Genomic DNA, 27081 nt, shown 5'->3' with positions numbered 1-27081 from the left:
TCCATATGGTCAGTGAGCTGACTTTGTAATTTGAAAAATATTTTATAATTGATCCAGTTGTAATCTGCGTATGAGGAGAATGATATAAATGATGAAACAATGAAACCTTTTTTAAATATATACAACGATAAGGAATTCTGCCTTTTGTGTCCTTTTCTCAAAAAAGGAAAGTTAAGAAATTATACAAGATTTTTAAAAGTTACATTTTGCATATTAATCTTGCAGAGTAAATGATATGTACTGTTTAAACACAACCAAGAGAACATAAATGCCCTGGAATATGTTAAGGTTTGCAGGGTTACTCCTAAGATTTTACATTTTTTTGAATACTGTTCATTTATGTTCTCTTTTACATGACAATTTGTCTTGCAGATGTTGCTGAACATTCTTATATCTTGTTTCTATTTATAGTACAGCTTTTCAATCTGACCCAAGTTTTTTTTTGAGGCCATCCTAAAAATAAAGATAGCTCCACATATTAATGTGAAATGCACCAGAGGCATTTGTAGTCATGCTGTGTCAAAGCTGTTTTTGCCATGCTTTTAATGCATGACTTTTGACATAAGAGAACTTAGTTTTTCAGCAAGATTTGCAAGCTTATTTGAAAAATTGTCTAATACATGTAGTGTAATCATTCTTTGGAGAACAGTCATTATAAAAATACACTAGAGGCATGTTCGCACAACAGGTAGAAGTAATAATGAATGTGCCTTTCAATGAGATCTTTGTCTTGCAATTTTAATGATACCTTTACTAAAACACTTTTTATTTGTGTGACGCTTTTCAAAAATAACAGATTTCTATACCTGTACAGTAGCAATTCTTCTGGTGTGCTGCATTAGCCCTTATTTCACAAGCAGTACGTGTAAATATTACTTTCCTTGAAATTTCTTATGGAAAGGAGCATGTTATTCTCCATGAGGAATTTATTTGGATTTGACCTAGTGTGTGTGTGAGATATGTGATGCTTATTGCTTTTGGAGAAAAAACAATATCACAGCAAAGAATAAGAAGAAAATATTCTTACATTCATACAATATTAGCATACCAACATACGAGAGAACAGTATGTTCATGGGCACGCTAATGACAGTTGTTTAAAAATATATATATATTCATCTATAAAATGTCTGTATATGTATATACACACACACAATCTGAAAGGTTTCTTGACAACAGGTTTGATAATACTAATGTATGGAGTACTCATGTATGTATGTGTCTTAGTCCTGTTCATATTGGTGGTAAGGGTATAACAGGTTTCACTGGAACTTGAAGAGGGTTTCTGATGTTTCTCCTGAGTGACAGATCAAAATGTTCAGTTAAAATTTTTGATAATTGGGTTTTTTAGTCACTTTTATGCTTCAAAAGTCTTTTTTGAACATCATACAATCACTTTATATTGTTTCTATGGTTTAAAAAAAAATTCAATTCTGGTATATGCTGATTCAAAGGAGAGTTGAAGCCCCTCAGAACGAGTTGCTTGCTATCTGTGAACTCTGCCCTGTGCATACTGCCTCCCCTGCCTCAGGAAGCTCATGTAGAACCAGGGCTTGTTTTTAAATTTTGGCTTCTAATTGCAACCATTAGTCAAACTGAAAAAAGGTAAATTAACAAGTATTAATTTCAAGATTTGGTCTTCCCCTCCTCCTTTCTTACTGCACTTCAAATGCAGGTATGGCATCCCAGACACCACCCTCTAGCCCCTCACTTCAAACCCTATCGGTGGTCTTGTCCGATTCTTCTGAAAGCAACCATATACATACATGCATAACTAAACCTTCTCCCTCCTGGCTTGCCTGTGCTCGCTCTATCCTCCTGCGCTAGTGCTTTTTGCTTGTTTCTGAGAAGAGACTAGGCTGTACTGGAGGGCATGTGAAGACATATTCAGGGGACAGACAGATGCACCACAGCAGGAATACTGCCCCTCTTGCAGTGTGGTCTCTCATTCTACATGAAGCTTTCCAATGCCTCCAACTTTGAAAAAAAATGTGGTTTAATTATAATCAGATTATTATTTTTAAAAATAAGAATGGTATGGAATGGTTTTAATTTTGAGAAAATGTATGGATGGCCAAGTATCTTTTTAACACTTTTTGGAACTACATAATATGTTCTTATCTTTATTTTTCTTGCAAAGTGACAGATTCTTTGGCCCAGTCTGTAGTCCACCATTTAAGATGGATAATGCAGAAAGATCTCCTCGGCCAAGATGTCTTTCTTATTGGTCCTCCTGGGCCCCTCCGGCGGTCTATTGCAATGCAGTACCTGGTATGTATGTTGGTTTAAATTCTTGGAAAAATAGTCGTTAATGTTATTTAGTCATTCCTCTACTAGCCAAATTGTGAAAAGTAGCCCTTGACAAACTTACAGCCAGCTACTTAGGTAATAATAACTTTTTCCGTAAACATTCTTTCCTAAGTTCAGTTTTTGTTTTATAGCGTTTAGAAAGTACAGGCATTTTAATACATGTTTTTCTGCATAAACTTCAGGGAAAAAAAAAGTTGGATAACTGTGTTACCATATGCTATTGCAAATGGAGAAACAGTTTGTTCTAGGCATTATGTATGTTAGAAGATTAAGATATCTGCCTACTGTTACAGACAACAAATTGCTTTTGCTTCGTTGTACAAAAAAAGAAATGAAGGGGTTTGAGAGAGGAGTGTTCTGAGTAATATCTGGGAACCATTATTGGGAAGAGTAGATGCCTGTATGCTCCTCTCTCGGGATGTAGGAAGAACTTGCCTACATCCATCTGTGAGAACCATGGCAGCACGATGCGCAAGATTTCATGTTTAAATCATTGTTGCCCGTAAGTCTTTGGAGGGTAGGTTGTTTGTTTCAAAAGATGATGTGAGTAGGACTTTGTCTGCTGTGGGCTCTGGAATCTGGTTGGGCAGAGGATCACAAATGGAGGACTATAAGACTGATAGGAAGGTCAACCATTTCTTTTTAGATCAGGAGATATAAATTCAAAGACTAGCTCTCAGAGGTAAAGCATATGGTAGAAAGCTGCAATATTTTGAATTTCAGGAAGGAGACCAAAGATTTCTTGATCCAGCAGATCAGATGTGCTACTTACTTGCTCAGTGGACTCCATAAAATAGATTAGAAGAGTTTAGTACAACCTGAAAAGAGGGCTTAGGAGACACCTGATATCCAGACATGGGATGTAGAATATATCTTGTTATTTATGCATCTGTCTGCATGCACCTGAGCTATATAAGAAAGGCTGCAGCCTATTGATTCAATGCCATGCCAAGCAACTGCATGAAGGCTGGCCTTTGCATGGAAGCTGATACCTGCTCTCATCCCTTTAAGGAAGCTGTGTAAACCCGGAGAACTTCTGTCTGGCAGTGCTGAAAGCTGCTACTGTGCATGCTTACCTAAGGCTGATTATTAGAGAAGGCCCTCCTGTATTTCCCCTTCTGTTTTTTTTTTTTTTTAATCATAAGAAAATAAAATTGAGTCTATCTACACTGTAAAGGAATTGGTGGCTTTGTAATCCAGTAGGTACTGAGAAAGTGAAAAGGTAATCATTATTCAGGTTTGGATATCTTTGATTTTTTTTTTTAATTCAACTATAATTAAATGCTGTCTCTGAAGAAAGATCTGTTAAATATCTCATACCTTTAAACAAGTGGTAAGGGCAAGGGCAATTCACCATGGATCTGTGTTTTCTAGCAGAACATGATACCCCAGATATAGAAGTAGCAGGAACATCAGATATAAATGTGTTCTTTTTTTTCCATTAAGATAGAAAGTTCCAAATGTAGTTCATAGTGAATCCAAACAAAAAATAACCCAATGCTTTTCGTTTTTGAAATAGTCCATAATTCTACAGAAATAGTCCATAATTTTACAGACACAGACTGCATTTCATGATATTAAAGGGGGTGAGAACAATATAGTTCATCAGTATATTGACAAAGCATGTGCAGGTAATAATTATAACTGATTCACAGGATAAATATTTTTGAACAGTGGCAGAGTTGAAACTTTTGAATTCTTTATGGAAAACTTATGATTTTTATTCATGATTTGCAGATGCTGATTGTTCTTCAGCATCCACAAGCAGAAAATTAACTTAAAGGACTTTATGGATGTTCAGTTGAAAGAATTTATAGCTGGTTATTACATTTTTAGAACAGGTTTGGGAAAAATAAAAGTTTATTGAGCAGAAATTCAAACCATTTTGTTTGAGGCAGAACACACTGTAAACATTTTAAAAATAAGAGATATTAGATTTTTGTTCAGAGTTATTTCAGATCATTGTGCTGCTGCCTAGCGCTCTCTTGTACAATTATACCATTAGGCCCATTGTTATAGTTCACTTACCTGGATTATAGCTTTATTTTTGTAATAACTTCAGACTACTGTCCACAGGAGCTGACGAAGCGGGAGGTTGAATACATTGCACTATCGAGGGACACCACAGAAACTGACCTCAAACAGCGACGGGAGATCCGAGATGGTAGTGCTTTTTATCTTGATCAGGCAAGTTGCAATCACACGCCAGCAATAGTTTACAACTAGTTTGAAAGAAATCCTGACTGATTTAAATGATGTAAAATTAGTACATGTAAAGCAGTATATTTGGATTGCAGAATGACTGACATGTTTGTGATATGGTTAAAAAGTCTCATGTAACACTCTTTATCTTGTTATTTCTGCAAATGTTATCTTTACTCAAATCCAAGGTTACTTTGTCTCTTAAGAGTACCACAAGGCTGGTTTAGCTAGAATATTTTCAGTACGTTTCAATAAAAAGGGGTGAGATCAATACTGTGCAAGTTATAGTGTAGCTTCACAAGCATTTCTCTTGGTGCATCTCTTATCTGACACTTAGAGCCCATTAGATGTAATCCTGAAATGAATCTTCTGATTTAGTTTCATTGAAAAAGAATTTAGTTCAGGTATATTAAGACTGCTCTGTGTTGTGAAACCCAAACACAGTAAGTGGAGACAATTGGGAGATTTAATGCAAAAGCTTACTTCTGATCTGGACGAAAATAGTGATGGCTCCTGCTATCAGTGTTGTCCCAGTCCTTTAGTTGATTTAATACTACTGTAGAGTGACTTGGGTTGGCTAAGATTTCTCTGAAGTTATCAAAAGCATGTCTCCCTTTTGATTCTTCTGGTAGAACAGACATTTACTTTAGCATGTCTAGTTTCCTAGACACCTAAAATTTGTATACAAGTTAGGCACCTATTTAAGCAAGCTGGATCAGTTCTTCTGATGTAATCAAAATTTAAATGTAGATGGGAACGGGAAAGAGAGCCTAAATGCTTTGTTCTCTGTTTTAAAGAAATGTTTTCTTTTTTAAAAAATTCCAATGATCTCTTTTTTTCCCCACCCCTAGACTTAAAAAAAAAAAAAAAGAAAAAAAAAAAGCCTTTAAGTATATTTTCTTGAAATATAATGAGTAACTTTGAACAACAGAAGAGCCTCAGAATGAAGGATGACAACTCATATAAATAAAATATTTTTAGTTAGTTTTGGGACTTCAAATTATCTCATGCTTATTTGGGAGTGTGTGGCAAATGCTGCCTATTTGCAAAATATTAGATAACTTAGAGTACCGTGCTGTGGATTAGGGCTTTAAACAGCTTCTCATTTACAAGAGGATAAGAGCATTCATGGAGGCTGTGGGGTTAACCCATTAACTCATGTGAGCTTAATGGTTAGCTGCTGGTATGGACAACCTTACCTTATCCTCATGATTACTGCAGCATAGTTTAGGTAATTTATCTCTCAGTGTAAGAGCATTAGTTAACTAACATTTCTAAGAGCCACTGTGTCAAGAACTGTAAGAACCTCACCAAGATGCAAGATGATCTATTAACCCTGTACTCGTGTGAACCCTGTACTTGTGTGAAGGCTTTGATCCTAACGTAAATATGAAACAACTTACTTCATTTTGTACAAGCTGTTCTGAATGATCTCACTCTCCAGTAAGATGTGAATCTAAGATCACTTTTCCTCCTCGGTCCACAGGAAATTTTCGGTTAAAATGATTTTACCAGAATCCAACACAACAGTACTTCAGACATACCTAAGTACTGAAATCAGTCTGAATTGTGATGTGTTTAAAACTCAGCATATCGTATATTTAAGGTCTGAGGGAAAAAATAAAACAGTAAATCATTGGTATTTAGATGAGCACTCTTTAAATTCTGTAAACATGAAGGATGAACCTGGTAGATAGTGAAGTTCCAGGTGAAGTTTTCTAACCTTACATTTGTATCAAAGACACAAAAAGTATGGTGAATGATTATGTTTAAAACCATCACAGATCTAATTACATCTTAGTAATAAAAAGGAATAAAGTTTTACAGGTTACATGAGGGTTGAATTTTAATTCCTTCATTCAGTAATTTTAAGGTTTTCAGAATGAAAGTTCTGTATCAATTCAGAACATTACAGAAGCCAGGCACTACTTTTCTCTAAATCCCAGACTATGAACTGTTTCAAGACAGAGAATGCTATCAGTAGGTAGCCTTGAAAAAAAACTCCCAAAAGAGCTTGAATTGTTCCCATTGCCATAGGTGAGCTAAGGAACAGGTGAATGATGTGAAAGACTGAAGGTATTAAGTTACACTTCTTGGATTCTTGCACCAGTTCCCTCTCTGTGCAGTGTGCATGTCACCCAAGAGAAGAGAGTAAAGATTGTAAGTCTGCTTTCCAGAACATCTACTGTATGAATTCTGTGGGTTAAATAAAACATAGCTGTTAGTTGTTTAAGATAGATGAGGCTCTTTGCATGCAAATCATAATATAATAATGTAGTTATTTTATATTTTAAATAATAATATATTGTAACTAAAGCTGGCATCTCATTACCAGAAATAACTTTAATGTGGTGAATTATCAAGTTTACAGACCCACAGAAGTTTGCAAAGCTGTCCATGAGTGATTGTTAAGCTATTATAGTTGCTTATAGCACTCCATTTAGTACTGAGAAATTAAATAATGTAATTGGATATCTCAGATATTTAGAAACATCTGATATGTTTTAACATGGAGTTACTGAATATGATTGCAGTTAGATATTTAAAGCAGATTTGGGAGATGATAATTTGGAAGCAGTTTATTGAATTCTGTGTTGAAATGTATATCAGAAGGCCAGTGGATCGAATGTTCTTGCAGATCTTGATTTCCTAGTACTTGAGTGAATGAACTGGGAGAAGATATGCAGTTATAAGTTAGAAAAGATGTCTGATGAGCAAAAAAATGCATGAGGCATAATTTTTCTCAGGAAGAGAGAAAAACAAACCAATGATTAGGCACTATTAAAATAAAGGAAAACCTTGAATTGTCAGATGCATTCCAAATTAAAATTGTGTAAAATAAAGGATTTATGTTAGGGTAATGGTGTCAAACTTACTTGTTTTCTGTCAGGTACTGACAGCAGAAAGTTCTGGTTTCTTCTCTATATCTTGGTCCATTAATTTGGTATTCAGCTATCAAATGACAGTTAAAAGCCTCAGAAATGCTTCTATTATTATTGAGACAATTAAGCAACCTCTTGATCTTATTCTGTAATTTATTGCATGTGTTAATTATGTTGTGCATCAAGTAATTAGTTAGAATTACTTTATATTACTTATATGTTTAAATTAGAGATTCAGATTTGTTTTTTATAGATAGAAAAGCTGGTCTTATGTTGCTTTAACAGTGTGCTTTAACCACCAACTTTATTGAACCAATATAAAGCTTCTCATATCAGCATATTGTATTTTCAAAAATTAAACAGTTAGGTTTGGTAATTTTATGTCTTCATTCTGTCATTCCTGAGGCGGTTTTGGTTTTTATCTTGTGAAAAATATTATATGGCTATGTGATGAAAAACTACAAATATAAAGTCACATTTTGAAAGATTTTTTAATTGAACTACCTACTGAATAGATAAGTTATATGTCACTGTCATTTCTGTGTATGCAAAATTAGATACAGTATTTGGTGTATCTTTGAAATATGTGAGCAAACTCATTTTTATTAGAATATCTTTGTATCGTTAGCTATACCAGCATCATAAGTTATACAATGATAAAATGTAAAATTGATTGTCAACATAGCAGAAAAAGGCTCTTCTACTGTGGCTCGGAAGACTTCATGTAGTAATCAATTAAACATCCACAGTGACAGAAATGACAGCTTAAACTATCTTGTCTGTAGAATGAACATGACATGAAACCCCCTGAGGTGGCACTACACAGAATTGAGTTTGGTTTCTTTTAATGAAAAAGATCAGAAAGATAATTAAAAAATAAAATAAGACATGAAGTTAATTGAATGAAACAATTGATGATCACATTTGGGTGTGTGTGTCTATGTATATATATAGATACGTACGTACGTGTGTGTGTATGTATGTCACGAAAACTCTATATACCCCACGGAAGAGATGGGCAAGAATAATTCAGCTTAAAAAAAATCAGTGGTGGGTGCCAATTGTGTAGTTCTGTGATGTACTAACTTACTGCCTTGGAGATCGCAGTGGATTTCTGATGAACTGTTAGGTTAGCCACAGCAAAGGCACTGTCGAATAATGTAACTTGGTTTGCTGACTGTTCTGCACTGCAATATTTTATAATATAGGTAGATAGATAACAAAGTCCATAGAAGAGGCACGCCAGACAGTGCTCCAGGAGTTACCATTCAATTCCTTGCTGCATCAGACATTACACAGAAAGAAAGAAATACTGTGTAGAGACCAACTGTATTTGGTTAAAATTAATCTTTGTTATCATGTATGTGGTATATTTTATATCCAAAAAGAAAATGCATGATAAAGGACCCCTATGTAGTAGCCTCTTGACTCGTAAAAGGGGGTTTGTTTTAATCGTATGCAATGCTTCTGCATTCCTAAAAATGCTAGCATTTAGCTAGGTTCATCAGGTTAGGTGTTCAGAAGCCTTTATCTTGATTTGATGTGGAAGGCATTTATGTAAGAAATATTAGGATTCTGTATTTATAATTCCTTATAGTTTAAAACTGAAGGTGTGTTGTGTGTGTGCGTGTTACATATATATTACACTTTCTTCTCAGCCAGTGCTTCCTATACTGGGGGAGGGGCAATATTTTGTAGTATGTGGGGTGATAACGTTCCTAGACAATATGGACTTGATGCATGGTGCTCTGAATCCACGTGTTTTAACAGTGATAGTAACTTTATCATGTTCAGATAGCTGTCCAGGACTTAATTCCCTTTTTACTCTACTTCTCATCAGGACGAAGTATTTAAACAACTCATCTTCCTTATTCTTGTGCAGAAGAGAAGTGTTGCATAGAAAGAAGATAAAAACCCCGGGTTTCTTTGCTGGTAGATAGTTGTGCTCTTACACCTGTGCAAAAACTGAAATTGTTTTGTTCTTGCTTGCTCGTTACCCAAGGTGCAACATGTTCCAGCATACCAAATGTACAAATGCCATTGTTCCAGTAGACCTGGCATGAAGCTACTCAGATGACTAGACCCTGCCTAGGTGGGCAGGTAGTCTCTTGTAAATGCAATTTGCAGGGACTACTTTAAAAACAACTGACTGCAGTATTGGTGGAAGGAGTGACAGAAATAAAACAGATCATTTGACCTGTGGTAGTTCAAATGAAGAAAAAAAAGGAAGTATAGAGAAAGCTAAAATTAAGTGATTAGGAAATGAAAGACTGCTCTAGTTATTTTTGCATTAACATATTTATGATTTCATCATATAGTGATTCATTTCCTAGGCTAAACTTAACCCTAGCCTAATTTTGAGAGTTGCACCTCCAGTAAATTCAAGTTGTCTGCTTTTAGTTGCTCTTCTTTCTTGCTGTCCTGTGGCATTGCATCATGAATTAGCTGCCTTTAAGGCCTTTTTTCCCCACTGGAAAATTACTGCTGCAGACAGATGAAGTCTCTTTTTGGATACTAACTAGCCTGGTTGATAGCGTTCTGGTATACTGTGAATTCTCTGTTATCTTAAAAAAAAAATTGAGTCAATAGCAGTATTATTAAAAACAAACAGAATGTGCGTGTAATTTTCCTAGCCTCACAAGGAAAATCTAGTTATAAAACCCACCCAGAATACACTTGACTGGCTCAGGCGGGAAGGTAGGCTGAATGGTGATACAGCCCCCCATTAGTGGGGAAGAAAAAGGTTGAATTGTTTAGTTCTCTAGTTACTTTTTTATTTGACTAACCACATTAGTTACTATTTCCTTGCTTTTAGTAAAACCCAAACATCGTGTTTGCAACATATAGCTCAGTACATGCTGGCCTAAATTTAGTGTATTGTAGCTGTAAGTGCAAAACTATAGTTCATATTACAAACTACAAAGTGAAGAGTTTGTAATAGAAGAACAGAATACATGTTTCTGAGGTCTGTTTTTAATCTTGTCTGTGAGTGACATACATTCAAAACTTTTTTATTAAATACATTTTTTTTAAACAACGTACAAGATTTTGCAAGTATTTAAGGAACAAGACAGCAGTAAGTCTTTATAAAAAGTTTGGCATTGTTGCTTTGAAATTGATTGAACATAGCTTTGAAATAGCCCTTTATCTTGCTACTTATTTTTGACAGTGTTTTTATGATGGAGGAAGTATGCTGTTACTTCAGTCCATTGAATAGTCATCCATCACACTGTTGCTCCACAGCTTTCATGTTGGAAACATATGATGGAAAACAAAAACAAAAAAATAAGTGGTTTAAAAACTGAACAAATATGATAAAGATGTTTTTAGGTAGAGGCATACCATTAGACATGCTGTTTATCTTCCAGATATTTTTAAAATCTAGTAAAGTAGATCCCCCAGTAGGTTACAGCTTTGTATGCTTCACTGCTTTCAACGTCTGTCTGTACAGCTATCTTTAGAACTGCTTAGACACAGACTACTCTGCCTCTGATGTATTATTTTCTTGCTATTTTCATACAAGTATTGCAAAAATCTTGACGATCTTATGGTTCAGTTGTATCTTCTTAGAAAAATACCTCAGTCATTTACAAAAAATCAGAAGTCTCAGTCAATATCCTCTTTCCTCCCCAGTAAAATGAGGAAGAAGAGCTCATAGAAGTACTCCAGTATACACCTCTGTGTCATTTCTTTTCCTAATATCTTTTACATTTTGGGAAGTTTTAATGATTTATCTTTAAAAAATGTAATGAATTTTATTTGACCCATGGGAAGCAATTTAAAACATCTCAATTTCCTGTGCATTTTGTGACCTTTGGTAGCTTGGTAGGTTACAGGGACTCAAATTAATGCCCACCTCCCATCCCTGGAAGACAAGCTGCACCAGGAATTTAATAGTTATATGTTCTGCTAGCCTGCTGCAGCCGGTAGGCAATGTTAGCTCAGAGCCAGCCAAAGCTCTGTGTTGTCTTTACCAGATGGTAAAGATCTCTCTCTACCATAAGAGACATCTGGGCATACCATTGTTGGGACTTTTATGGGACACAGGAGAGAAGGGAAGGACTTTGCATGAGCTTGTGTGGGATATCGTGCTGGTGGAGGGAACAAGATAATTGCATTGGAGGGGACTTCTGAAATGTAGGATGCCAAAGTAGGGAAACCTTAGCTCGTTAGTTCTGTTGTTCACTATTACTTGCTCATTCTGTTACTTTCCTACACTGTAATTTTGGGTGTTGTGCTTGAGATGTTATTACAGGGATCCGGTTTTCAGAGCAAGGGTGGTCATCTACAAAGCATATCTCCAGGTAGCTTCCAAAAGGAAGACACTTTAGCTAGTAGTAACTGTTGAGCAATTTCCAGCAGCATTTGTTTTTGTAAAATTCTCAAACATAATCCTGATTTATGGAAATCTAGAATGATGCATGAGTATGAAAGATAAAAGCTCTGTACAATTCCCAAGAATATTCCTCTCTGATTTCAGGATGATTAGAGTTTTCCATCTAATTATATGCATTTTCCTGAAAAAAACAGAATTGATTACAGCCCTGATTTCAATTCTGGTATTTCAAACTATACTGTTAAAATTTGTACATCCTTGTGAACTATTTTGATTAGTTTTATAAAAATGTCCTTCTTTTTCTGGTATTTATGCATTTCAGTATACGCATTGTGTTGAGCTATTCTCTGTCCTTCCTCCCTCTCTGACACCGTATAACTTCATTCATGTGTTTATACACTATGATTTGTCATGATTGGGGTTTACTGATTCCTGCAGTTGTCTTATTTTGCACTGCTTATGTGCAGAAGCTCAGCATTGTTCAGTTTTGGGAAAGACTGTGAAAATCTGCTTAGGGTTGTTTTTTTCCTGAGGGTTTTTTTGCCTTAAAGATAAAATACATTTTTATAGGTGCAGTGTGAAACTGGAAATAAGAAATCTGCATTACATGTTTGGTGCATAAATTCATTACTATGAGAATAATGCTGTATTAAGGGTTTCTGCTTTTAGAGAAAAAAATCAGCTTATCATAACTGCACATATTCCCTGGAGCAGGTATCCAGGTAACCATCCTTTCAGGGGGACAGGTGGGAGGCTGTAAGCTTATTTCTTCATCTGATGAGCAAAATAGTCCCTAGCTACAGTTAAAGTAAATCTGAAGATAAACATTTAACAAATCCCTTTCAGCCTTTTAACAAGAATTAATACTTACAATCTCAGGTTTATCATCAAGATTGCATAATATATACCCTCTTGTCAAATTATACTTTGTATTGAACATTTTGAACAAATGAGGCTAGTGAGAGGGTGAGACAGCACAGCTATTTCTGGGTTTTCATTATAGAATTATGAAGATGAGTTTCTTGGAAGCATTTTTAAAACATGGTTTTCAGTGACAGATTGCAAACTTACTTTCCTTCCTCTTATTTGTTACACAGTTTAGTTTCCAAACCAATCCATCAATACACAGATAAAACTGAAATAATGATTCAGAGGATGCCTTGTATTATGCCTAGCTTACTGCAAAGACATATTACTCAATACCAACCAGAGTGCATAAACATCGTAGTTCAACTAGAGATATGCAGCTGTTTTGGTCTTCAGAGCAGACTTCATGTTATCTAATGCTAATAGTACTTTCTGCAAGATCTTTAGAGAGAGACGAATTGTGCATTTATTTCATTGTATTTTGGAGTACAGTTTACAGTATTTCAGACATGCTTTAAAAATACAGAAGGGAGCACAATTTGAAAGAAAGAATTGTAGTAAATTAGCACTCAGGTGTTGTTGTTATTATTGTTATGGAGATTTTTTGGTTAAGAAGTGAAAAAACATGATAGTGCACCGAGTCATTTCTGAAGATGATAGTAAAACTTGTATATGTGTAACCAAGACAATCTACAAGATACCTTTTGAAACATTATTATGCCAAACAATAGAATTTTGGATTAAAACTTCTGATAATTTCCTAACTTTAGGAGACTCTCTATTTAATTTTTTTTATTTTGATCGTTTAAACTGGTGTTCAGCAGGCAACAGGGTGTTGTAGGCTGTGTCTCAAGACTGAAGTGCTAGTGCAGAGCTTCTTTCTTGAAGTTAATGATTGTTATATATGTCCTTATATTTGCAGTCTCCCGATACCCCAGGTTGCCTTCATGTGCAGAGCAGGATATAAACCTGTGTTGATACTGGAAGCCTGTTAACTCTGCAAACCTTCATCCATAGTGTGCGTGTCTCAACACGAGTCAACAAGATTCTATGGATACTCAAAATATTTTGAAACCATATGAACAGCATGTGTATTTTCCTCTGGCTAGTAAAACTCGGTCATAAAGTCTTCATAGACTTATAATATGCAGAATCCTACCAACTTGGCAAATAAATTGTTTGTTAAAGCATATTCTGGCTGTATCTCCAAGCTGTGTTTAAACAAAATAGGAGCATTTTCCTCATGCCAGGCATTGGATTGGCAGCTGGAGACCGAAATTTTCTATTCAGCAGGTAGGAGCAGATTTTTGACTTGACTAGTAACCTTCCTAGGGAAGAATGTTAGTACAAAATTTGTCCCTTGTACAGATTTTATGAGAGAAGGAAGAGAGGAAGAGTAGAAGAGAGGAATTTTATATTACCTGTTAAAGTACGATGCCTGAATTAAACAATAAATTCAGTTCACATGTTGATTGCTTTTGGAAGGAATTAGTGATTCCGTTAAAGGGAAATAATCTGAGGACTACTGCTTTTTTAATGGGAATTTTCCAGATTCCTCAGTTATTCATTATGAGGCTAGATACAGAAGTGTTATACAGAACGTCTTTCAGGGAAGGGAACTCGATATGGAGATGGGTACCAGGATTTGTGAGTGCCCCCCCCCCCCCCCCCTTCTTTTTGGTAAGTTACTGGCTCAAATCCAGTTTAGAATCAGGACTTATTACTATCTTAATAATGATGCAAAAAGCTTACATTTTGACTAGTTTTGCCAGTCAATGTTTATGCTTCTGTCCTGTGCATAGGAAGCACCTAAAGTAATAATTCTTAGTCTTTTCACATACAGTGTTCTTTATCTTCTGAAACAGATCTCTGTTTGATTCTGTCATATGCTTTGTACCAAGTAGCAGTTCGGCTGTTGCACTGAGCACAGTTATGGTGGGTTGTTTGTTTCTAATTTATATTTAGAATTCTGAGCCTTGTACATCTTTTTGTTTTCACATATTGTTTTTGTTCTTGTTATTTTTGTATTCTGATACCTTTTCATTATCATTTCTCATTCCATCCCTCTTTCTCTCTGTCCTAGTTTTTGGCCTCTGATATTCATCAGAGGTTTCCATCTAGCATCATATGAAAGGTTCTTCTGTTGGAGTTTATAGTAGATGTGCTGGGAGGCGACTTTAGTCATTCTCCCTTTGCAACTCTGCTGATGTCTAAAATTGTGTTAGAAAGTAACAGAAATGCAAAAGAAGACTCTTTGGTGCCTTTAAATGTTGCCTGTGCCTAGATCTTCCCCATTATTATCTGATTAAATTTCTGCAACTCAGGAATAAACAAGAATGCAGTATTAAATTTCAGAATCTTTTACTGGACAGTAATTGTGAATATTAGTTATGAAGTGCAGTTAATTTACCTGAGTGAATGTCATCTACTGCAAGAAAGTTGCACAAAATTACCAGCACCAGAGTTTAGTTTTACCTTTTGGCCCCACTTTATGCACTTAAAATCAACATCCTGATATAAACAACTCATGAAGTGAAATACAGAGAAGAAATAGCTTTCCATCCTGAAGGCTCCAAAGAATCTCGAGATTTATTGTCTACAGTTTTTTCTGCTTTTTATAGAAGACCATGTTCAGTCAGAGAATTTAATTCTAATTCTTTTTAATTTCATCATTTTTTTGAACATGTCTCACTAATTACGGCATTATTTTGTTTTTATGGTCCGTGTTTGTTTTCAACAGAGTTATTTTCTCGTGAAAGTATGGCAAGGGGTGGGTACTAGGGGTGGATTTACACTGGTGTACAGCCAGAGTAATCCAGAGGAACATCTGACTTTTTGTTTACAATTATATTAAAATATTTACAAATATGTACAATGACCTCGATCTTATATTTTCTGTATAAATAGCTATCCCAGAATTGTTAGATGGCGTTAAAATACATGGAAAACACAAATGAGTAAACAACATCAAACACAAAAGGGGCCACAAGTTAATATATAGTGGGTATACACTAAACTTTCTGCAAGATTTTACATTTTATTCCTTTGATAAAGAAGACACTGGAACTGATTTTTGCCTGTCCTGTAATAAGAGATTAAAGGCCAGCTCAGGTGATAGCTATGTAGCACCGTACAGACAATCAGTTGTCACTCTTCATGATCGTTGCTTATGTGAATCTCATGGAAATAAATACTGTAAGGGAAGCATCTGCTGGTTTATTTTCGGCAGGATTTTGTGAGATATGCAATGTCGTACATTTATTTTGTAATATTACTTTATCTTGTTGAAAAGTGTGCAGTTCGTGCAGCTACAGAAGGCAGAATCCTTGTGTTGGAAGGTTTGGAGAAGGCCGAGCGCAACGTCTTGCCTGTGTTGAACAATTTGCTGGAGAACAGGGAAATGCAGCTAGAAGATGGTCGTTTTCTCATGTCTGCAGAACGTTATGACAAGCTTTTGCAGGTATGGAAGTGCCTCTTGGCTTTTGCCTTTTTGTTTTCCTGTTTTTGACTGTGCTGGAATACTGTTGTGAGGGGAGGAGTAGTCATGAGGCAAATGGGGGAAATCACAGCAAGGTGCCTACGTTTTTTTCTGGAGTGTGACATGGGCTTAAATTAGCAAAGTAAAAGCTGTGGGAAAAGTCAAACATTCCTTTACTCATTGCAACAGTTTTTTTTTCTTCCGTGTCTCCTTTGTCCACATCAGAAAGAGTAGGCCGTATTAACGTTGTATGAAGCCTGTATATTTCTAAAATGTGAACGCTACTCTGAGTAACCCAGCTGTGGATTGAGTTTGAAAGTGTTCCCATGAAGTTCAGATAATGCTTTAACATTGCAAGAATCTCTGTAAAGCTTTTGAAATGTTAGGATACTTAAAAAAATAAAAATAAAATTAAAAAAGCAGTCGTGATAGGAGACACTGTATTCCTCAATGCTGTCTCATCTTTAATTTGCAAAATTATGGGTAAATAGCCTATCTTCAATTACAGGAAAGGTATGAAACTTATCTTTTGGTAGAAAATGGTGTTTTGGTGTCTGCTGCTCTTGCTACTTTAATCATTTTAGTGTTTTTCAAATTTTGGGTACCGCTGCTTAAATTTGAGTGGATGTTTTTAAAGCTTTTGGAGACCCTGCTGAATTTCAGCAGTGTTTCCTGTAGTGTTCTTTGTCTTACTGTCATGTGCTGTAGTTGTCTGTCACATACCTGTTTGTCTCTTATATCCGTCTGACCCCTGCCCACTCAGACTTCTGTCTCTCACCCAGCTGTGGTTGGGTGTGTGGTTCAGACCAACGTGGCATAGGAAGTCAGAGGAAAGAAATTTGCAGTAAGCTTTCTGCCATTGATCCTGACTGCATTAAATTGTCTGCCATGGCCATTAAGTACTGTAGTGGATTTCTGAAAATATTTTGGTTATTTCTTATTGCTCTCCTCTGCAGTTACAATTCTGATCCATGCCTTTTCCAAAAACATTTTTATTGTATTTAATTAGTAAGTATAATTGTTGGAAGCATTATTATTATATTTACAATGTAAGATTTTTAAATGTAATTGTATTTAAAGACAGGTTTTGGTTGCAGTTATGCAGGACATCTCTTTTCTTTTCTCTTTTTACCACTTTTGTAATGATAAAATGTTTCAAAATGAGTGCCTCAAGCACACTGCTAATAGTAGATGAATTAAATAAATCTCTTGCTGCAATGCTAAATCTAATATTGTTGTTTTGTTGTTTGGGGAATATTGTATTATATAAGCTAATGTTCATTTTCTCCTCTCCTGTGTGAATAATTACTGTAGATCTAGGTCTGCAGGAAGTACTCGTGCAGTTTCAAGAAAGACTTGACTGTAATGTGGGAAGACTAAAGGGTGCCTGTTTTATGTGCATTGAATCTTTTCATGGCAAAGATTGAATATACACCAAATTAAATGTACTTCTCATAAAGAAGTCTAATGATAGTTCTGTGTTGTTTTGCTTACATAAAGCATACTTTAATTTTTTTGATTCAGATTAGAGTCTCCTTTACATTTATAAGTAGAAGAAATGAAGGAAAAAAAACCCCTTGCTCCTGGTTATACATTTCTAATGTTTTAAAATAAAATAAAAATTGTAATATATTTGTTCTTTGTGAAAACAAGGTTGTAACATTTTTTCTGAACTTTGACCAACTGTAGGGTCTTTGGGCAGCTTGCTAGGGGCCTAAAAGCTGCACTTAATTCAATGTATTCTGTCTACCCTCATCTTGGAAAACTTTACTAGTATGATCTGCAAATTTGAGTAGTTGAACACTTTCTTGCCCCTCTGGAAGGAAGATGTGAGAACAATATCACATTTAGCATCAAGAGTCAGGACTGTTGGTCCATATGCAGCTCAGTCATCATGAGTTTTAATGATTTTTTTCCCCCCTTCTTGTTACTTTATTTTGATTAATTTAGGAACATACAAAAACAGAGTTAGACGCATGGAAGATTGTTCGTGTTAGTGAAGATTTTCGAGTAATAGCATTGGGTCTACCAGTACCTAAATATTCTGGTAACCCTTTGGATCCTCCCCTTCGCTCTAGATTTCAAGCTAGAGATGTTTATCATCTGCCATTTAAGGTAAGTATCCAGCAGAAGAGTTGGATTATGTGTGCTGAGTTGAACTAATAAATATTTTGACCTTATGTTTTACATACTTCACCTCTGAAAAGAATTCTTAGATAATAAATTGATCTTAAAGGGTATTATTCATATTGCTACCTAATAAATTCCTGAAAAGTGGGATTAGAGTTGGCAAGGAATGCTGCAGCAGAAAAATAGCTTCCGTAAAATAATATAAACCTAAAAGAAAGTTTTGATAATGTGTTCCTTCTATAAAATTAATTCTGTGTTAAGGAGTGGGCGGATTCTTCATGTCTAAATTAAAGGAAAAATAGAAAATGCCTCATACATCATGAGCTGTGACCTACAGTATGACCCCCCCCCCCCCCAAATTAATTTACTGTGTGATGTTATGTTCTATTTTCAGGACCATCTTCAGCTATTATATTCAGTTGGATCAAACATACCAACAGAGAGGTAATTTTTCGTAATTAAAAAAAATTGAAATGAATGAAGGAATGTGATGTCCTTTCAGGATTCCTTGCTATTTTTGTAACTTCTATCACTGCTTAGATACCAGAACTGAAGAAGTTTTTTAGTATGTGTGGGTGTATGCTCAAACAGCATTTCATATGCAGCCTTCATATAATGAATCCTTAATGCTTTAGAACTTCAATCACATGTACATTAGTTATTTGTGCTCAGAAATAGTTTCAGCATCGTATGCTGTGTTTAGCTTTTTATGCTTTAGTAATTTAAATATACTTGGCATGTATAAAACTCTGTAATTACTTTTTCCTATGCAGAATTTCTCAGCTCCTGTCTTTTGCTACAACTCTGTGCTCTCAAGAATCTTCCACGTTGGGACTTCCAGATTTTCCTTTAGACAGTTTATCGGCTGCAGTTCAGATTTTGGTATGTGCATACACATGTGCCGTGAAACTGTATGAACTTAGAATTCCTCAGAATTAGATCTATGTTGGTTATGTCTTCGGAAGAAGATTAACGTGAACATTTACAAAAATAAAACAACAAAAAAAACGGGTATAGTTTGGGTTTGGATTGGATTTCTCTGGGTAATATTTTAACAATGTACATGACAATATTGAAGGACAAAGCATGACATGACACAAGATTTGTGATGTCATCTAATGTGTCTTAGCATTCAAAATAATAATCATATTCTGCTAAGTCATCTCACCTGGCCTCAGGCATTTACAGTTTGCCTGATGATACTGACGTTGTCATCGAGGCCCCCTCCTTTAGTTGATGGAGAGAAGTGAGCACTTTTAGGATGAGATTTTTGTGTGAAATGAATCACACGTTAGGACTTTGGATTGATTGGTTGATTTAGAATAAACATTGACATAGGGAGTTATCTGAAGATGCAGGTTGTGCATACTTGAAAATATAATACTTCCGGACAGCTGCAGTCCATAGAGAAATATAACAACTGTATACTTTGCTAGGTTCATGATGGCAGATCAGGCAGGCCAGGTCTATTGCTATGGCAGTCTTTCTGCTTTCGCTGACAGCCTTTCATCCCTTGTTCTTCGCAATTACTTGATAAAAAGTCAAAGTAAAAGAAAGAAGGTGCCTCCTGAAGGAAGTCAGCGGGATGATGAGATCTGTGTAAAGAGAGATGGGCTAGACATCCTTTTGCAGGTGGGAAGAGGTGGTCAACCCAGGAGGGTAAAATGTTAGAACAACTCCTGAAACCCTCTCTCCAAGGTGTAGGTATCTGCGAAAAGGGCTGCTAGGATAATTCTATCTCCTGTGCAAGCATTTTACCTGTGATACTGCTCAGTTGCAGATTACTTCTACATATTTTACTGGATTACACACATTAAAACGTGTTTATTACTTATTTTACTGTTTTGCTCACTCCCCTCAGTTGTGTTTTAGAAAGACATTGTGCCCAATATTTTACAGACATAATTTTTGTCTGATCTAGCAATGTTGCATCAAATACTATGGAGTGATTAAAACGCAAGTGTAGAGAAATGAAATGGTATTTGAAGGGCTTTAGGAAAGAAATACATGTTGGATTTTAAAATAAATTGCAGCTTTTTATTCTTTGAGGCCTGGAGTGAAAAATTATTTTTAAATGAATGCCAGATGGCTTTCAGAGTAATGGAAATAAAATGAGCCTTAAGCTATTATCTAAACTATGGAATGAAGGAAGTATTTTATTTTACATTAGACAATGTAAAGCATTATCTTTGTATGACAGTGTCTTTTATAGATAGACCAGAACTGTTTCTTTTAGAATTAGTTTCAATCACTCAGTTTTCTAAACTGATCATTCTCACTCATTCTGGCTTAAGCATTTCTCCTTCACATGCTGGGTCATTGCCATCTTTTAATCTAGCTAGGATGATTTAACCATTTAACAGTGTGGAAATAATACATTGTAATGACTGTCTCCTTGTCTTCCATCACAGATTGACACAGTCCCAGAATGCTTCATTTATATATTTCTTAGGCTGAAAACTTCTTCCTCCTGAAAGAGAGAATTTTTTTCTAGGGTGTTGTTAGCCTGAAGAGGCTAATTTCAGATAAGCCATTATGATTATGATTTATTTGAGATAATATGGACAAATTGTATGTTTTGCCTTTATGTATAGGCAGAGGTCTTTTAAAACGCAATAAAGGGCTCTCTGATCCCTTAAGCAGTACATTGACTAGAATGCCCTTAAATGGGTTATTTTTACTGATGATTCTTTAATATGGAACATTATAAATAGTATTCCTGATTACAAGTGCGAATTGAATTATGCATTTCATAAAATACGTATCTCTTGATTTCATTTCTGAGCAACTCTTCTACTCTTTTCAATTGGGCTTCTGTGTAAACCCAAGTTTTTCTTAATTGCAAATCTGTTGATTTTATTTGGATTATATGATATACTCTGTATATGCTTTGGTGAACTCTTAAAAGAGTACCAGTCCACTAATTGTTTTTCACTAGTGTTACACACAATTTAGCCATTCATAATTTATAACCTTTTGTGTAACAAGCGAATGAGCATGACTTCAGGGTTCTTGAAAACAATTTCCCCCCATGGAAGGATTTAAGCATGTAATATTTCTGCTATACTAGTGGATTCATGGATGGTACTTCCATTTCTTTCTCTATTACTGTGGTAAAGTGGAATCCTTGTCTGGTTCAGGCAGTGCTCCAAGAGAACTACTACTTCAATGAACAGGCAGATACAAGAAGAATTCTGTATTTCCAACTGTGTGTAGAAAAGTGCAAGCATATTTAGTAATGTTTCAAAGCAAAACAATTTTGATCAAACTGTTCAGAAATTTCTAGAAATTTCTAGTAAGTAGGATCCATACAATATAGTAGGATCAGAATTAAATATTAGAATTTCCTGTGAATGAGTAAATAATAAGTACATTGTCGTTTCCTTATCATATGGATGCATTTCTAGTAGTACTGTGAAACTCAGTTATCTATGGTGGGGTCTATCTCTTCTAACTTTTGATGTCTGCAGGTAGCTGAGCCAAGCACTGTAGATTCCCTCTATGCACAGGAGAGTGAGTCACTTTTAGGGCACTGTTCACCTGAGCTGTTTTAGACTTTTACATTATAATGAATTGCACCTGAGAAATGCTCTTTTTTTGAGATTTGAGCAGCGACTGGATATAGTGGTCATTTGTATATTGCCTTTACATTTTTATATATGATTTTCAGGTTAATAGCTGATAAAGAATGGGTTTTTGGGTTTTTTTGTTTTTTTTGTTTGTTTGTTTGTTTTTACTATTATTTCTATTTCGAATTAGGATTTCTTTCCTATGATGTCAGTCCAGCGTATTATTGACCGGCTTTACCCCTATAATATTTTCCTCGGAAAGGAAGGCAGGACTGCAGTCAAAGATACATTAAAAGTAAGTATTGTGCCTTATAATTCCAGGGAGTAGCAGGTTATGACAGTAGTTCTCTTAGCTAGTATTACTTTATTATTTCAGATTAAAAAAAAAAAGAAATAATTTAAATAGTTACATTATTGCTGCTATTAAAACAGTATTTTAAAGAAATCTTCATAAGCTGATAGATTTCATTATCAGGAAAGGTCAGAGCTTTACGTTCTGTAGAATATTTAGATCTCAATTCAAGAGGAGATAAAAACTTTCACAATATAAGTAGTTGATTAACTTAAAGCAGCTATTTATGTGGTTAAGATAGTCAGGTGCTTAAAAAATACCTTCTGGCTCTTGGCCTTTAAGAGCAGATATTAAAATGACGGTAGAGATCAGATAACATGAAATGCATTCAATGTAGCATGGTCCATACATCATATTAGTCTCTATTTTTAGTCTGTATTAGTGTTTTTTGTTTGTCTTTGGCCCAATTATCTGTTCAGTTGTTCTTTCCATGTTTATTAGTAGCTTATCAAGCTTGCAGTTATGCTGGGTTATTCTGTTTGTTCATTTAAAACTTTAGCACAGTGTTAGCTTTCTTTCATCTTTGAAGATGTTGTAGGAGTTGCCTGAAAAGTAGCATTTGCAACCCCAAGCATCTTTCCCAGCTTTTTCAGCACTGTAATTTAGAAGTTGCTGGGTGCAAAGGTGAAACTTTGGTTTTCCTGAAACCAACCTTATGTGCCAGAGAAATGGTTGTAGCCTGTCCCTGTGCCCACCTCCCATATCCTGCCTTTTTGCACTGGAGCTCAGCCATGAATTCCCTGTTTAGTCAAGCTAGTCTCCTATGTGTTTGGGTTGACAGTTCCTGCATTTGGAGGAAGCTGTCTGGAAAGACCTGCTAGCTTTCCTGAGCTCCTTTAACCTTCAGACCTGCCTCCTATGGGACCTTACCTACCAGTTCTCTGAACAAGCCGGTCTGGTCTCCTGAAGTCCAGGCTCTGCAGTCTGCTGTTTGCCTCCATCACTCCCTCTCAGGATCTTGAACTCCGTTATTTCATGGTCCCTACAGCCACAGCTGCCGTTGATTACCACGTTTGCAGCCAGTTCTTCCTTGTTTGTGAATAGGAGAGCCAGCTGTGCATCACCCCTGGCTGGCCAGCACAGCGCCTATATCAAAAAGTTATCCCTGATAGCAATCCAGATTTCTGGAGGCTTTTTGTCACACAGTGTTGCCCATCCAGCAGATGTCAGGGTGATTGACGTTGCCCATAAGAACCAGTGTCTGTAATCGAGATTTCCAGCTACTAACAGAGCAGTAACAGTCATTTCTATTCTTGATATACCCTTATCTTAAATCCTTTGTTTCATTTTGTTTCCCATATCAGTTATGTATAGTGTATGTCTTCATGTTCAGGATCATTAGTTTCTTCTATTTTCCATTTCTTACACTGAATTTTATATACAGTGACTGCTTTTGCTTCCTGTGTAAGACAAGTTGATTTGACTGGTAAACCTTCTTTCTCAATGATCATCTAGTTTGTGACTACCTCCCTGTTATCATTTTGTATTTTTGTATTTTTCCTTTTTTGATACTCTTTCTCATCATTCCTCTTCTTATATAAATTTAGTCCCTTTATGTCACCAAGTACATATATTTTTATTTGGATTTTCATTCTGTTTGCACACAACAAATGTAAAGTAATAAATCTTAAAAATATAAAAAGTAACTGTGCTAAGGAACTTCTGTTTCTAATGCCCTTTTACCATTAGTAGTGTCAGAACTGCATTAAAGGTGGACAAGAAATTATTTCTTCCATTCCACAAGGAACTTTGGGGAGAGGAGTCTGGCAGAAGCACAGTGATTTCTTAGTTTTAGGCCCTGTCTGCTTTCCTACAGCTTTTCAAAGACTGTCCAGCTAATATTTGCCAGTGAGTGCTTCTCTCTTGTATGTTTACAGCTGATGGGTTAATTTGTGTGACATTGGCTAATATTTAAAGAAAACAAAAACAAATATAATTAAATGTAAAGTTAAGACATCAGACTTGGATACAGACATGGCGATGTAATCATCTAACTGATACTCTATCTTAACTTCAGGATGTCTTCTGTTTCAGTCAGCTGTCACAGCTGAGAAGTGAGGTTGCTAACAGGCTAAAAAGCTAGTTTTTGCAGCTGTTAGAACTTGAGTCCATTTGTTGAAGAAACCATATCCTCCAGACACTGTGTTCCCAAATATGATCTTCAACTTTTGTAAATCTTCCCTTATGTGCCTCCCTGCTCCCTGAGACTCCACCAAGTCCTGGATATTCTTCATGATTTTTATTCTTCATAATCGGTTAATGTGAGATACTGACTTATACCTTCCCTGCCAGTAAAAGTCGTTTGTTTCAGTGTTAGCCTTTGGTGTGTAAAGACACTTTGAAATGCACATCTCTTGTTGAGTGGATCTAGATGGAGTTAAAATCTGGCTTAGGTTTAACTCTGTCTATAAACAAACTTGTTCTTATGATACAAATGGAGCTCCTTGTGTCAAACTAGTTAGCACCTAAACGTAAACATAAAATGTTTCTGTGTTGCACACTAATCTGCCATCAGCAATGATCTTGAGAGTGACTTATACAGAACATTTGTACAAGAGCTGTAGTTTGCAACATTCATTAGTTCATTAGATCATTAGTTTGCAACAGACAGGACAGAGGCATCAAAACAAACTTGAGGATGATATGCCTATGTGTACCGGTATTTGAAGATGCTTCATTTGCAAAATTGTATCAATTTCTGATCTGATTCTTAAAGAAAATTTAAAATTTGGGAGATCTTGTAAAAGACCTTGTAAAGGAAAATGTGATTTGGTTTGAATTCTGGCCTTTGAAGAATTATTCTGTGCTTTGATGAAATGCTGGAATTGACAAATCATTTTGACTGACAGATGAACTTTTGAAATATGTTTGCAAAAATTAAATCAAGAAAATTGTTTAAACAAACCATTTTCTGTAGAAGATTTAGAGACAGACAAATCACTGCTTTTCAAGGGAAACAGCCTTCAGTGAAGTATTCCCAAGCAGTACGCTTAAGCACATAAGAAGTCTCCCACAGTAATGAAGTTTTCTTTCATACATAGTGTAGCTAGGCATTTATAAAACTGGTCGTCTTTATTTAGGTTGAGACTGGTGGTTTATAGGGGAGTCCAACTATTCTGTGCTTATTTCTTTGACATTGCTCTATAAGCTTTTAGTATTTTGCTTCAGAGTAATGGGAGATATTAGTTTTGCGGGTTTTTTTATTCTCACATTCCTTTTGCCTGCTTGGGAAACACCCACTGACTTTTGCATTATCAATAAATAAATCTTCCCATTAGATTTTATAAACACCACATATATCAGATTTGTCTTAATAAATGAGCAGATCCATTTTTGCTTACTATCCAAGCATTTAACTTTGCTTTAAGAATCTTCTAGAATTTTTCCTTGTGATTTTGTGTCTTGATTAATTTAGCACTTCTGCAAAATGTCTTGTTCTTTTGTCAGATAAAAGCTTGTTTGTTCCCTTTGACTCCATCTTTTTTGTGTTGTCTTTAATCTACCTGTCTTCCTCCTTGAATACTGTTTCCCTGCTTCTCAGTGAAAAACCTCTTCAAACTGCACGGCTACTCTTTCATAGGGTATGGGCTAATAGTTAAGAGAACTGGAATCATCCTTTCTTATCTAGACAATTTTGTTCACTTGTAAGAGCTTTCTGTTCCAAATTGTGGTCTAAGAAAAGATATTTTTCTCTTTTTTTTTCTCAAAGTCTTTTATAATTCTTGGGGTTTTGCATTAATGAATGCTCTTAGTGCCAGTACATACCATCATAGTGAAATGTGTTCTTCAGGCTTCATCTATTTATCCAGTCTTGTACTTGCAGTTCATGTTTTGCTTCTGGTGAGACAGTTCAATCCTCTTGTTCCTTGCAAAATTATCTTTCCTTCCCTTGCAGAGAATGTTCAGCAAAGATCAGTTGTCTTTGGATGCCTGCAGACATCTTTTTAACTAGCTTAGTTGTCTCGTGAGCTCAGCAGAGCAGCTCTCTGCAAATATGTCTCATTTCAGCTCTCTGTTCCTTTGACCAGCTGGATCACCAGAGTATTCTTTGCAGTTTCCATGATGTGGCATTGCTGATCATTAGATACTTCTGACTATTCAGAGTCCTCCTTTTTTCTGATTTTTACAGTTTGTCTGTTCTCACATGTTTCTAGATGTGGAGAATGTGGCCTTGTGATTATGGACTGCCAAACCTCCTCTCTTGTTTTTGGTGGCTAGCCTTATCTTTTTCTTTACTCTTGAGTCTGAGGCAATGAGGCTGCCCATATCTGGCTGTCCAAGTATCTCCCAAAACTTCCTGATACTTAACATAGTCAGTAGTTGTCCTTCCAAGCCACAAATATGTTTTCCTTTGCAGCTATCAGTTTGGATTTTGCGTAGAGAAAGTCATTTCTGGCTCAGGAGGAATGTAATGTGTTGTACATCCATTTCATGTCACTCTCTGATTCCATATCTAGCTATCATAATTCTGAATATAGAACTGTATCAAGAAAGTCTGTCTCATTTCAAAAGCCAGAAAGAGTTTTTTGCTTGCTGCTCCTGCTCAGGAGTAACTGTAGTAGCTTGTTTTTACACTAAGCTGTCCTGTCCAGCGGCATCTCCTTGCTAACAGGTGATAATTCAAATCTATTGTACAAATGCAGTGAGGATCTGCACAGAGATGCAAAATCCTCTTTCACTGTCCTGATTTGGGGTCTAAAAGGCTAGCTGTAGGATCCTCAACAACATAAAAAAAATCCACCTAAAAAATCTTAGACTTCCAAGACTCTCCCACCTCTGTGCACAAGATCTGTTTGAAATCTTTGTTGCTTGATGCATGTATTTGTGCAGAGACTGTTGGTACAAATAAAATCTGCTTGCTTACTTACAGTTAGCTGCTTCTGTGAGTATCTGAGTAGGGGATTTTAGAGTTTTGCGTCTAAGCAGATTTGGCCCTATCCAAAAGTCCATTAACTT

General features: G+C 35.8%; 1 protein-coding gene across 5 annotated transcripts in view; it reads left to right on the top strand.

Moving 5' to 3' along the window:
* VWA8 (von Willebrand factor A domain containing 8) overlaps window positions 1–27081 on the top strand; it is a 187204-nt gene that overhangs the window by 19099 nt on the left and 141024 nt on the right. For 4 of the 5 annotated variants that reach the window (XM_026099176.2, XM_064504816.1, XM_026099178.2 and 1 more), the window contains exons 3-9: window positions 2140–2270; window positions 4386–4496; window positions 15889–16056; window positions 18025–18189; window positions 18599–18648; window positions 18978–19086; window positions 21964–22068. In XM_026099176.2, the coding sequence (XP_025954961.2) occupies window positions 2140–2270; window positions 4386–4496; window positions 15889–16056; window positions 18025–18189; window positions 18599–18648; window positions 18978–19086; window positions 21964–22068 (839 nt within the window). The remainder of the gene's footprint in view (window positions 1–2139; window positions 2271–4385; window positions 4497–15888; window positions 16057–18024; window positions 18190–18598; window positions 18649–18977; window positions 19087–21963; window positions 22069–27081) is intronic. The other variant, XM_064504817.1, reaches the window with a different exon arrangement.

This window comes from Dromaius novaehollandiae, chromosome 1 (assembly GCF_036370855.1).
Source record: "Dromaius novaehollandiae isolate bDroNov1 chromosome 1, bDroNov1.hap1, whole genome shotgun sequence".
NCBI lineage: Eukaryota > Metazoa > Chordata > Aves > Casuariiformes > Dromaiidae > Dromaius > Dromaius novaehollandiae.
Note: the sequence above shows the minus strand (reverse complement) of the source record. Positions and strands in the feature narration are given on the sequence as shown.